Here is a 13842-nt window from a genome sequence, read left to right as displayed (position 1 = left end):
CTTTTACTCGACTTCTTTGTAACCCCATGCTGCTTTCCCGTTGTTCTAGGAAAATTGACTCCTTTCTTGAAATATAAAATAGAAAGATATTATCTTCTTATCTCTACTTATCTTTCTCCTTTCTATTTTTTTGTTCAGATAAATCTACTTACTCCTTGTGTGGCAATTTTATCCTCTTCTGACTTCCTCCCCTTTGCCTATAAAACCGCCTCTTCCCTCTCTCTCTCTCAATTATTATTTGATTTGGAGCCTATCGCATGTGTTGTATTTTGGGTATGTTCGTTTCCTCTTCCTCTACTTTGGCTCTCTGTTGTGCTCTCCTTACTATTTGTTCTTCCAATTTTAACATTGGAAAAAAGTTCCTCTTTTGGGTATATGAATGGAAGTTCTTTGGATGTTGGTCTGTAAAAATCTCCTATTTATTGGCAGGTCTGTTGGACTTTGATTCTTGTGTTGTTGGTATTCGTAGAAATGATTTCAGAATTAGCTTGTTTGATTTCTGTTGGATATCTGTGGATATAGATTATATTCTTAGTTTGTGATTGATATGTAAAGGAGGGATTTTTAGCTACTTTTTGTAGCTTCGGAGCTCTTTCTGGCATTCTTCTGTTTGTTTTCTGCATTCGATATTAACTTATTCAGGGAATAAATATTGTGCAGATGTTTCAAATTTTGAACTTTTATAAAATAATGCTTTGCTTTTAATTTGACTGTTTGATAGTTCTTCTGTAGAGGAACATATTCATTTAGATCTGGATTAATTCTGGATACGTCAAGGCCTTTCTCTCTTTATCTTTTATCTTCTCTTTCATTAATCACTTTAGATCTTAGAGTGGGTCCCTGTCACTGTTTGATAGTTGTCCAAATCTCTTTTATTTGTAAGGAAAAGCAGCCTATAATATATTGTGTCATTTTCTGGTGTTTCGTACTTGCCTCGTTCTTAATATTTAGTGCTTGTTCCTGGGCAATATTATTCTTTCAGTTTCTTCTAATTTCAAAAGAAGTCGTCTTAGATTTGATAAATTATTCAAGCAAAAGGCAAGAGGAAAGTTGCAAGTAGTTAACTTTTCTGACTTCTTGATCTGCTTTCTTAGATGCTCATAGATGTTGGTGCAGTAGAGGCCCATTACGTCATTATATTCCGATACTATTTGCGTAGATTATTTTTTATGTTCTTTGTCATTTGATAGATGCAGAAGCATGTATATCAAGATAATTTCTGGATTATAGTTTTTTTTTTACTTCATAATTATTCTTGTTATGAAAATTCACAAATAGTACTGTGATCTCTTTTCCAAGTCAGTCTCTTCTGCTTCATTTTGTGAAATTTTGATGTCCTTCCTATCTTTAACAAAAGACAGAGAAATCACTCTACCATATTCACTCTGAATTCGGAACTTTGCATAAATTTTCAAAAAGTTTCATCTGCGCATTTTGAGTAATAGTCTCTATGCACATCAGCATTACTGATAAGTTGCCGGGAAATGAGAAGAATATCTTCCCTGCTCATTATAATCTCAATATTTTCTGCATAGTTTTCTTTAATTCTTTATGCAAGTCATTGTGAAGAGAATGGGACTGGATCTCCAATGGTGGTGTTTGGAATCATTGGATGTCAAGTAGTTAGAGGATTAGCATGATTACTGACGTGCAATATCTACTCCCAGCAGTTCTGAATTTGAACCTAGGTGTTGGACCACTGAACAAAATGAGTAAGAGAATTTATTGCTCACTAATTCAAGATATTTGCGAAATACGAGCCTAATTAGGACTTCCATAAGTGTTTTTGTAGTTCATGATTTAGTTGGCCAATGGGAATAAGGCAATTTATATATTGATTTAGATATCATTAGTATAGATATAGTATTTCTTGACATATATTATCTGTATGTATGTCATTCTTTTTTCAATTAGATTGATTTACCTCAAACATGCACGTTGGACCAGCTAACTGCAATAGTTTTCATTAATTCAAGCTCTCTTATTTGTCTGAAAAGAGATCGATTTATCTCTTTTCACTATTGTCTTGCTGATCTATGCTCTCTTTATCGTTCAAAGTTTTCTAGATAATCTAAATTCTAAAATACTTGAATTCTTGATTTGGTTTTTATTTTTTGGTGAATTTGTATAGCACTAGAAGGACATATTATGAGAATCTGAATTAGCTTATGTGCTGATAGACTGATACTTCTTTTTTGGTTCCAGTTGATTGAACTATCAGAAAATGGAGGTTATTGGGGGTTAAGTATTACTAAAGTTCTATGGCCATTGGTATGTACCTCTCTCTCTCTCACACGCATGCTTGTCTGCCTGTGCATTTGTGTTATCTATGTGTGGGTACAGACAATTGATGCTTGTGTATTGGTTTTTATGTGTATTTTTTGTATGTATCTGCATAACATACAGATCATTTTTATTTACTTTTTAGCTGATATTATTTCACATGCTCTGTAGATTTCGGGGCAATGTTTGGGGGAGAGATCAAGGGCTACAACCTTAATCAGAAGACAGGTGCTATTGGATCGAGTGAGAGAATCTATTCCATGATCTATCACTCTCGAATGGCATTTGAAAAAGCAATAACAAAATCTAAAACACTATTGAGATTAAAGCTCCAAATTTCAACTTCCTACAAGCCTCTCTCTCTTAAAATTCCTATAAGTGATGGATATCATGAATCATTTTTCTTGAATTACTGCCACTTATAATTTATTCAATAGCTTTTGTTACCATCTCCAGTTGCCAAGGTGGCACACTTGAGAGATCACAAGAATCTACTCATCCTCGAGTGGTTCTGGCAAGCCAAGTTTAGCAATGCCTCCGTTTGTTGGTGCACAAAAACGGTTTGCTCAATCAGAGATCTGCCTCAGCTCAGCAATCCAAAGCAAGTTGACCCCACAAGAAGAAGATGACTTACATCGCCCTTTAATACCAGGGTTACCTGAAGATGTGGCAAAGTTTTGCCTTGCTCTTGTTCCTCGGTGTCAGTTTCCTGTCATGGCTGCTGTCTGCAAGAGTTGGAGGTCATTTATCCAGACCAAGGAGTTGATCAGCGTAAGGAAGGAGGCTGGTAGGCTTGAGGAATGCATCTATATCTTGACAGGTGATACTGATGGAAAGAAGAGCCATTGGGAGGTATTGGGGTCTGTAAGTAGCAAAAATCAGGTTCTTCCGCCTATGCCTGGGCCAGAAAAGGCGGGTTTTGGAGTAGTTGTTCTTGATGGCAAGCTTCTGGTGATGGCTGGTTATTCAGTTCATCAGGGTAAAGAATGTGCTTCAGATGATGTTTATCAGTATGATTCTCGGCTGAACAGGTACATGTCTATCTGTACTCTATTCACCCAGCATAAACCATATTCTATTTTCTAGAACAATTTGAATAGGAAATTGCTCTGGCTATAAGAATTGATGCTGAATGCCTATTTCTTCCTTTGGCAGTAACGTCCACTCCACAGATATATGGATAGGTTCTCCTATTATTAAGTTCTAATAGTGCTTTATTTTATGATAGAACCATGAATTGTTTGAAGAGATCTTCGAAGTAAAATGTAGTATTTCTTTTAGTTATTTTGTATTGGTGCAGTGACAAACGGAATTTAGTCCTAGGCTGACTATTTTATTACATAAAGGGTTTGGGGAAGGGAAATGTAAGGCTGTTTCTCTGATTTGAACTTATGACCTCTTAGATGCAAAGGGCAACCTTACTGCCCCACCAAGTGAATGAGTAACTAAGAAGTTCGACTACGAACATTGTGAGACTGCTGTATAAATATCTTTACTTGTCTTGTTTTTTGTGGAGGTTGGCTCTAACAGGGATATTGCATCTATCTTCTGTTTCAAGCTTCTTACTTCCTATCTGTAGAAGACCTGACTCATTTACAAATTTCTTATATTTATATCTTGTCCTTAAATTGCAGATGGAGCAAGCTAGCTAAAATGAATATTGGTCGATACGACTTTGCCTGTGCTGAGGTAGATGGTGTGGTATATGCTGTAGGTGGTTATGGATCAGACGGTGATAGTCTATCAAGTGCTGAAGCTTATAACCCAGACAAAAATGAATGGTCATTAATTGAAAGCATTCGCAGACCGAGATGGGGGTGCTTCGCGTTCAGCTTTGGAGGAAAGCTCTATGTCATGGGCGGGCGTTCAAGCTTCACAATCGGCAATTCCAGGTCAGTCGATGTGTACAACCCTGTGTCTCACAGTTGGCGTGAGATGAAGAATGGTTGTGTGATGGTTACAGCACATGCCATGCTTGGCAAGAAGCTATTCTGCATGAAGTGGAATGACCAGCGGAAGCTGGCCATATTTAATCCAGTTGAGAATTCATGGCACAACGTTACAGTGCCAGTTACTGGGAGTTCGAGCGTTGGATTCCGATTTGGGATCCTGGATCGGAAGCTACTGCTTTTCTCACTGGAAGAAGAACCTGGATATGACACACTGCTTTATGACCCCGATGCTCCTCCTGGATCAGAATGGGGAACATCGTCGCTTAAACCTTCTGGCTTGTGCTTGTGCAGTGTGACAATCAGAACTTGAAGTTCATATGGACTATTATGTTTTGATATTGCTACGAATTCAATTTCAATGTTATTGGTTGATGGCTTATGATCTAGTTCTTTAAATTGTTGCAATCATGCTGTTGTATTGGCCTTCATGAGCTTTGAATTGCTTATCAGTCTCATAGCTAATGAATAGCCTCAGGTGGAACAAATGGAAATGATTATGTACTGTACAAAGGATGTTCTTGTAAGCAACCTTAGCTGCTTCTTCCTCATTACTTGAAAGGAAAAATCTGTCATCATTTTCCTTTATTGGGTGAAGTTCTTTTCCAGGCAGCAAAGCTTTTGTTCTTACATGCCAAAAGTAGCAAGAAAATGACAAGTTCTCAGTACATCATTTCACAAGAATTACAACTTGAATTTAGGGAAGTTGATACCTCACAAGGCAGAGGTCTAACCCTTGACTAAATACAGAATAACCTTAATAGAAGAAGCACCATGTTTCTTCCTATATAAACTTCACAACAAATAAATATATATATTTCTCTCATTGTTCTTTACATGTGTATAAATTAAAGCTTGAAGGAAACTTTTTAGTCAAAACACATTATGTATGATATCATGCAAGTATGATTCCCCTTGCTATTCTTATGTCTGTTTATGTATCGTTTCTCCTCTCCTTCGAGCAAACGTCGGCAAGCAACATTGTCTGCTCTTCAAAGATTTCTCTTTCTTCTGCTTCAGATTGATATCCGGCGATACTTCTCTATACTCAGCATCAGCATTGTTGATTTTTTCCATGCTATTTATGTTGTTATGACTGATCCTCTGTTGCTCATCTTCTTCTTTCTCCTGAAGAAGCTCAGAAAGCCTAAGTTTTTTATCAGTTGGAGAAGGTTTCGTCTCGGTGCCAGGAGGTATGGCAACAATTGATGCTTTGTTATGTTGAGATCCTCGTGGGGTCATGATCTGATGGTTAGGAGTATTGCCTCTTGATGGAGTGAAATCTGAAAACAAGATAGATATTTCAAACCATTAAGCAAGTATATTGAAGCTTTAAAAGATTGAATATTTTGTGTATGGCAATCTACATCTTGGTCTCAGTTACCTCCATTGACACTGAAGAAATCATCTTCCCAGTCAGAACCTAAAGATTGCCTCGCTTCGAAGAAAGTTTCATCTTTACTGCCTGCAAAAATTCAGCATCTTTTTCAAGGTTTAATAGCAATTTCATGGAGCTAAGAGGAAGGCAACAAATTATCCTTCAAAAACTAAGAGAAAAAGAAATGCAACACCAAATAACTGGATCAACACAATTGGATAAATATATCAGTTTCGAACAGCGAAAACAAATGGATCTCTCACCAGACTCTTCTTCTAACGGTCGTCGATTTACACCTTGTTCTTAAAAGTCATTTTGATTCACATTATCCCTTTCATTCTTTTATACCTCAGTTCAATTCAAGACATCAGTACTTTCAAGAACCAGATAACTATTTTCTGAGATGCAATGCAATCCATGTAAGCTTAAAGGTATCAAAATACTCTTCCGACGGAAAATGATAATCAACATATAGAATCCAAACAAGATACTAGATATCTTCTCATCTTTATCCTCAGAACCAAATTCACTCACCATTTTGAATTTTAGCAACACTGGAACAACATTTCTATGAGGATTCAGTTTTATGCTGACTGTCATGCAGAGATAATGCAACTCTCATCCTTTATCCAGAGCTGTTGTTGAATGATATAACGAGGTAAAGATTGTATATCTAAAACCATATAATTTTGTGGTTATAATGAAGATATTGGCCATCCATGCATTGAAATACTATACATATCAATAAAGCTCAGGCAGTACTTTGTCTAACTTAACTGCAATGACTAAAATTTTTACCATAACACGTGACATGATAACTCTTCAAGTAAATATATGGCAAGAGTTTGCTGAACTTGTTAGCAATGACAAAGTACAGAGCAGCTGAAACTAAAAGAATGCACAGAAGAAATTTGCAGAGCCTTAGCCATATCTTTATGTGAATTGGTACTATTGAACAGAAAGAGAGCAACTATAATTTGATCTCAGAATTGGCAGTTTGTGAGGCCAACCAACTTAGCTAGTATGCAAGGAGAGTTGTATAGATCAACCGCATCTAAATTGACTTCTCACCTACTTATCTGGAAATGATCTAAAACAAGATGGAAAAATACAAAAAAGCAATTCTCTCTTCAAAAGATTATGAACCATACTGCAGAATTATAAACTAGATCGAAAAAGATCATACCAAATTCTGTGCTCCTGCAACCACCATCAGATCCCATGGGTTTGATCTTAGAACCCAATTCCTCATTTGGGTCTTCTCTATTCAGACTCTTCTCTCTAGGTGGCAATGGAATGGAGTTCCTCTTGGCCTTCTTTGAGCCCCTTCCAGTGAGAAACCTCATGGTGTAGTCTGGATCCTTATAGGCCAGAGATGCAGGATCTGACAACAACTACACCAAGATCTCAACTACAAATTCTGTTCTCTCTCTCTGTCTGTCTGTGCATAGATCTGCAGATAGAAAGGAAGAGTCAAAAGAGAAAGTACAAAACAAAGCAACAAAACCAGAGACAGAACACAGCAGAGTAAAAGTTGGTCTTACTTGGATTTTATGAACTCAAACTCATGATCTCTGAAAAGAAGAAGAGATCCTATTGATAGCAGAGAATACAGAGAGGTGTAGACATGCATAGAGTATTCATTTATGTGTACATGTGTTCTTATATGTCAGTGGGGGGAGCATATTTGCACTATGATGTGACAATAGGTAGGAGAGGAGATTTTCTTTTTTCTTTCTTTCTTTCTTTCTTTCTTTCTTTTTTATTATCATTAGCATCTATATTTTATTTATTATTATCTCAAAAGAAAAAAACAACATTCTATTACTTTTGAAGCTAAAAAAAAATAAAAGAAAATCCTTTAATAAAAAAGAAAGAATTTATAGTTAATTTAACTCATCTGTATAAATCATGGTAAGTAAGTGAATTAATGTTAAGATATTTTTGAGATAATAAAAATAAAATGAATAAATTCAGAGTGTTTTTATTTATTTTTAATAAATTTCCCTCTCTTTTTTTAAATATAATTTTGTGGGATCCATAGAGCAATTATTCTCTCTCTCTCTCTCTCTCTCTCTCCTCTCTTTATTTCAGCTCTTCCCATGTGCTTTACATTTCCAAGCTGTTCAAAATTATTGAAGGAGATAAGCTTAGTCAATGGCATGAAACAAATGGGGTATAAATTATGCTAAGTCCTTTTTGTTGATTAATTATGTCCTTATTAATAGTGGTTCTATACCAGTAATTAGCCATAATCAAGCTAGATCCAAGGGATTAGTGTCTATAAAGCACTAATCTCTGATGATTAACACATGCATGGCAGAACTGCATGCAAGGTAACCAATTTTTAAGCCTCCTTTTCTTTTTCTTCTTAGTTTAATAAATGCAGCTCCTATTGTATGTTTTCTACTTATCTATAACATTTTGAGTTAATTATCCATTCTTATTTATATCTCTCAACTGTCTAATAATATCTCTCACACCTTATCGATGCTACCGAAAAATAATAAATGATTTTTCTCTTTCCTCTCTTAAATAAGAACCATCTATAATTAATTATCCAATAGTTATTTAATTTATTTAATAAAAATTAAATAGATAATTAGTGGAAGACCTATTTTTGTGGTTTTATATAGTAAAAGGGATTAGTGGGCCACCAAAAAAATAAATGCAAAAAACTATATAAAAATAGGTAAAAAGTTTAGATATGATTGTCCCTAACATTTATTTTCTCTATCTTCCAATCATAAAATAGATTGTCTCAATCTCCCTACCTACTTCAAGGTGATTAAATTACCCCTTTTCTTTGTTGGAGTTGACCTCTCACCATTCTTGATAGTGGAGTTGGATGGGCCTTTGAGGACCCTTCAAGTACATGCAAAGAACCAAAGAAAAGCTTGGAGTAAGTGGGCAGTGCAGGGAGGAGGATTGAGACTGAGGCAATTCTTGGCATGTTAATTGAGGACCATCATGGAAAAGGTCTAGGTTCATCAGTGGAGTGACCCACTTCTCCAGTCCATTACTTCCATTATTGCTTCTCTCTCTCTCTCTCTCTCTCTCTCTCTCTCTCTCTCTCTCTCTCTCTTATACAACACATTCCAATTAATGTGGGATCTGAGAAGAGTAGGCCAACAGTTTGTGATAGACTCAATTAGATAGATTAGGAGATGGAGGAATGCTTGGATAGCTACTCAAATCAATGCATTTTAAGAGTTTTAAAATATGGATATGAAGAACTGGCTTAAACAAATTAATCTAGAGATACACAATTAAGATATAATATTAGGTGATCTTTAATTAGGCTTATTATTTTCAATGTAAGCCCATAATGAGCAGATCCATTGGTTTATTATAAATAAGGCTAGGTGTTACTTCCGCTCTATAATTCTAATTTGCTTGCCCAATTAAGAATTGCATTAGAAGAGAGGAGAGAAAGACCTAGCATCAGAGCTTGAATATTTTATCTTCGATTAAATCTCCTACAAATTTCTTTCGACTCCTAAAGTATAGATCTGAATTTGTTCATTACTTAGTCCAACAAATGCAATTCAATCTGAGGGTGGATCACTCCATTCTATACAAGATTTATTTTGGTTAGCAACAAGATTGTGAGCAGTGACATATAATATTAGCTTGTGTAGTAGACTTTAAAGAGAAGAAAACTTTATAGTCCACCTCTTTTAGTCTTGAACAATGGGAGAGATGATTCAGCCAATGCCAAAGGAGTTAATATTGACTGCTTTAACCACTGTAATGCAATCACTGAAGACTATTCCTCCAGTTGAGTTCATGATGGGAAAGCTCCTTGATGCCATGAAGTAGAGCTAGAGGTTCCCCCATAAGAGTCTATTAGGTCTGCTTAGAAAGACTATTGCAGATGGTTCTTGCCACTTCTGGTTCTATAATAAGATATCTCTATTTCCAGTTGGCTTCATATTAGATTAAGAGGTCAGAGAGGGATGTTTGAGAGATTAAAAGTAGAGATCCAAGGGTCTGTCTTGAATTAATATGAGTTGGGAGATATTGAGGAAAGTCACAAACTTGTCAATAAACAATAAACAGACAACATAATAAAAGAAAAGTATTAAACCCTAACAACTCAAAGATATAAACATAATGTATAATAAAAAAAAAAGAGAGGTAGAGTGACAATAAGCTTGATGTGCATAAAAAATATGCAAATAAACTAGCACCAACTGAAATACAAAAGTAAAAGGGTATGATTAGGGTTGAAAACGGGTCGGATTAACTCTGACCCGACCCGCTATCCGACCTGACTCGGATCGGATTCGGATAAAAAAATTCTATCCGACTCGGATTCGGATTCGGATACGGATAGAATTTTTGAAAAAAATTCGGATACGGATTCGGATACGGGTCGGATAAATTTTTCGGATTCGGATACAGATATCGGATATCCGTTTACCCGCATATTTTTTTAAATGATTTACAGTTTTTAGTTTGCTTATTTAAATAGTAAGTATTAATATTATTACTAATAATATATTATATATTATTTATAGAGATTAATTTCTCTAATTTTATATATTTGACATACAAAAAAATTATTTGTTGTAAAACTCTTAATAATTTTGTGTTAATTATATTTAAATAAAATATTATAATTATTTTAAATTTAATCAATATCCGTTTAAGATCCGATCTTTTATCCGAAAATTATCCGTATCCGTTTAGTTAGGATATGGTTTTAAATTTTACTATCCGTCCAATATACGTATCCGAACTAAAAATACGGATCCGGATATGGGTTGAACACTATCCGATCCGTTTTCACCCCTAGGTATGATCTCTAGTAGCTCCATAGCGACCTCCACTATCGCAAGCACTCACGGCTAGACATGATAACCGGGCGGGCCGGGCCGGGTTCGGGTTGGGCTTTTCGGGCCAAGCGGGCTTAAGTCTTTGTTCACGGCCCGACCCATTAATCACTCGGGCCGGGCCGGGTTCGGGCCGGGCTAGAATAGTCTAGCCCGTTACCGCCCGTTGGCCCGTGAGAGATCGGGCCGGGCCAGCCCAACCCATCAATCACTCGGCCCAACCCATATTTCAGCTATTTTTAGAATATTTTTAACTATTAGTTTATTTTTTTTTAAATATTTATATTCCTCTATTTAAAAAAAATTTAAAAAAATTAAAATTTTTTAAAAGTCTGCTTAAAATAATGCAAAATGGTATAATACTAAAATATTTTTTACTGTAGCAAAACGGGCAAAGCACTGTAGCAGACGGGCGGGCTTAGTTGCGGGCTAAACGGGCGGGCTTTCGGGCCGGGTCGGGCGGGCAAAGGGCTGGCCCGTGCCGCCCATGGGTAGTTCGGGCTCGGGCCGGGCCGGGCCGGGCATGGGCGGGCTGGGCCATTTGATCATGTCTACTCACGGCCCTATATTCACCCCGTACCCCAATAGAAAAGTACTAGAAAAAGAAAGACACAGATAATCTCAACAAAGAGGATGGATAAAGATAGATTCTTAAACCACTAGCGGAACAATGGTGCGAAGAGGAACCCCTACAAAAAAACTCCAAAAGTAAACTAGCACCAACTGAAATACAAAAGTAAAAGGGTATGATTAGGGTTGAAAACGGGTCGGATTAATTCCGACCCGACCCGCTATCCGACCCGACTCGGATCGGATTCGGATAAAAAAATTCTATCCGACTCGGATTCGGATTCGGATACGGATAGAATTTTTGAAAAAAAATCGGATACGGATTCGGATACGGGTCGGATAAATTTTTCGGATTCGGATACGGATATCGGATATCCGTTTACCCGCATATTTTTTTAAATGATTTACAGTTTTTAGTTTGCTTATTTAAATAGTAAGTATTAATATTATTACTAATAATATATTATATATTATTTATAGAGATTAATTTCTCTAATTTTATATATTTGACATACAAAAAAATTATTTGTTGTAAAACTCTTAATAATTTTGTGTTAATTATATTTAAATAAAATATTATAATTATTTTAAATTTAATCAATATCCGTTTAAGATCCGATCTTTTATCCGAAAATTATCCGTATCCGTTTAGTTAGGATATGGTTTTAAATTTTACTATCCGTCCAATATACGTATCCGAACTAAAAATACGGATCCGGATATAGGTTGAACACTATCCGATCCGTTTTCACCCCTAGGTATGATCTCTAGTAGATCCATAGCGACCTCCACTGTCGCAAGCACTCACGGCCCTATATTCACCCCGTACCCCAATAGAAAAGTAATAGAAAGAAAAAGACACAGATAATCTCAACGAAGAGGATGGATAAAGATAGATTCTTAAACCACTAGCGGAACAATGGTGCGAAGAGGAACCCCTACAAAAAGAACTCCAAACCTATGACCATACAAAATCTACCCAAGAAGCCAACCCGAATAGACGTAAAAGAGGAAAGAGGTAGCCGTCCTTCAAGCTTCCTCCATTGCCCTAGCCTATGACTGGTATGGAGTAAAGGGGCGTAAAAGTGGAGAGCCCAAACCTCTCTCCTACCTTTCCAAGATGCGAATGGCAATGAGAAGACTCTAGATTGAGCGGACGAGGAGGAGACGATAGAGAAGAGGAAGATAAAAGACCTATGAGCTGGGCATAGGATGGTGCATAAGCACCACCCCCTCGACGAACTCCACTTGAGGCACATAAATAAGGGCAAGGGAGAAAAGCTGAGGGAAGGTGAAGAGAATGGAGAGGAGAGGAAGGGCTACGGGGGAGGGGGGGAAGTCGTCTGGTGACATGGGGGCGTGATAAATAAAGTCAGAGACAAATATGTTGTTGTTCATTGTTGTAAGTGTTCAATTTTTTCATCATTTTCTATTATAACCTCTTCGACATGGGTTCTATCTATTTATCTTAACTAGGGGTGAAAACGGATCAGATACGGATTGGATAGTGCTTAACCCATATCCGGATCCGTATTTTTAGTTCGGATACGAATTCGGATACGGATATTGGACGGATAGCAAAATTTAAAACCATATCCTAACTAAACGGATACGGATAATTTTCGGATAAAAGATAGGATCTTAAACGGATATTGATTAAATTTAAAATAATTATAATATTTTATTTAAATATAATTAATACAAAATTATTAAGAGTTTTACAACAAATATTTTTTTTAATGTCAAATATATAAAATTAGAGAAATTAATCTCTATAAATAATATATAATGTATTATTATTAATAATATTAATACTTACTATTTAAATAAGCAAACTAAAAACTGTAAATCATTTAAAAAAATATGCGGGTAAACGGATATCCGATATCCGTATCCGAATCCGAAAAATTTATCCGACCCGTATCCGAATCCGTATCCGAATTTTTTTCAAAAATTCTATCCGTATCCGAATCCGAATCCGAGTCGGATAGACATTTTTTATCCGAATCCGATCCGAGTCGGGTCGGATAGCAAGTCGGGTCGGAGTTAATCCGACCCGTTTTCACCCCTAATCTTAAGCCTATTGCCTTTGGAGGTGTTTTTTTTTTATATGAAACCTTCAGAGGTGTTATCTTCCATTCAAAATCAGTTTTTCTTTGGCTTGCTACTTTGCATAGGCTTCACAATAGAGACGTTCTTGCCCATAAAGGAATCGATATCCCCTTCATCTACCCCTTCTATGATGATGAGATAAAATCTATTAATCGCATTCTCTTTTTTCCCCCCAAAATATCTATGGATCAAATAGTTATTCATAATCAGAGTAATAGAGGATTTCTAATGGTGAGCCAGATCAAGCTTTACAGACCCAGAAACAAAAAGCTTGTCTAGCAAGATTATGGGCAGCTTTATTGTTACACCAGACCTGTATATAAGAAAATAAGGTCAGCCAGCTGATACATTCTTGGATAATCGAATAAATTATCCAGTTTATAGAAATGTCAAAACTGTTCACCAATTTTACCAATGTGATAGAGTCACTATAGAGCCAAGAATTCACTATGTGCACATGGCTGCTTAATTTCTTTAAGCCTTCTAGCATAGAAAGAGCTTCATCGTAGGGAGTATCTCTACAATAATCCACAAAGATAAAGAAGCCTTCTACAATTCCATTAGCTAAGGTATTAAGCACTAATAAAGCCCATGTCACATGCCCTATGCAGCTTGCATCAAGCCAAATGATTTGATCCAACAAATTCAGGCCCATCAAAACTAAATCCTCACTACTATTCACATGGCAGCGATGCAAAGGCTGAAGGGATCC

At 36.3% G+C, this 13842-nt stretch overlaps 2 protein-coding genes across 4 annotated transcripts; one reads left to right on the top strand and one right to left on the bottom strand.

Annotated features, from left to right (window-relative positions):
- The first annotated feature begins 129 nt into the window (after window positions 1-129).
- Window positions 130-4614, top strand: LOC140758426 (F-box/kelch-repeat protein At1g67480-like). Of its 3 annotated transcripts, none has more exons than XM_073094604.1 (5): window positions 130-273; window positions 2206-2271; window positions 2455-2511; window positions 2740-3314; window positions 3918-4614. In XM_073094604.1, the coding sequence occupies exons 4-5, from the start codon at window positions 2815-2817 to the stop codon at window positions 4543-4545; spliced, it is 1128 nt and encodes a 375-aa protein (XP_072950705.1). In that variant the 5' UTR covers window positions 130-273; window positions 2206-2271; window positions 2455-2511; window positions 2740-2814; the 3' UTR covers window positions 4546-4614. The 3 variants fall into 3 exon arrangements, with proteins under 3 accessions (XP_072950705.1, XP_072950698.1, XP_072950689.1); XM_073094597.1 differs by having other exon boundaries at window positions 2455-2526; XM_073094588.1 differs by having other exon boundaries at window positions 2455-3314.
- A 259-nt stretch (window positions 4615-4873) lies between these two features.
- On the bottom strand, window positions 4874-7296 carry LOC140758442 (uncharacterized protein At3g27210-like). The gene is made up of 4 exons (XM_073094615.1): window positions 7155-7296; window positions 6797-7063; window positions 5617-5697; window positions 4874-5515 (listed from the first exon to the last, which is right to left on the bottom strand). The coding sequence occupies exons 2-4, from the start codon at window positions 6954-6956 to the stop codon at window positions 5157-5159; spliced, it is 600 nt and encodes a 199-aa protein (XP_072950716.1). The 5' UTR covers window positions 6957-7063; window positions 7155-7296; the 3' UTR covers window positions 4874-5156.
- Between the last annotated feature and the right edge of the window lie 6546 nt (window positions 7297-13842).

The sequence above is a fragment of the Typha angustifolia genome, chromosome 1 (assembly GCF_048772165.1).
Source record: "Typha angustifolia cultivar Huaian chromosome 1, ASM4877216v1, whole genome shotgun sequence".
Taxonomy (NCBI): Eukaryota; Viridiplantae; Streptophyta; class Magnoliopsida; order Poales; family Typhaceae; genus Typha; species Typha angustifolia.
Note: the sequence above shows the minus strand (reverse complement) of the source record. Positions and strands in the feature narration are given on the sequence as shown.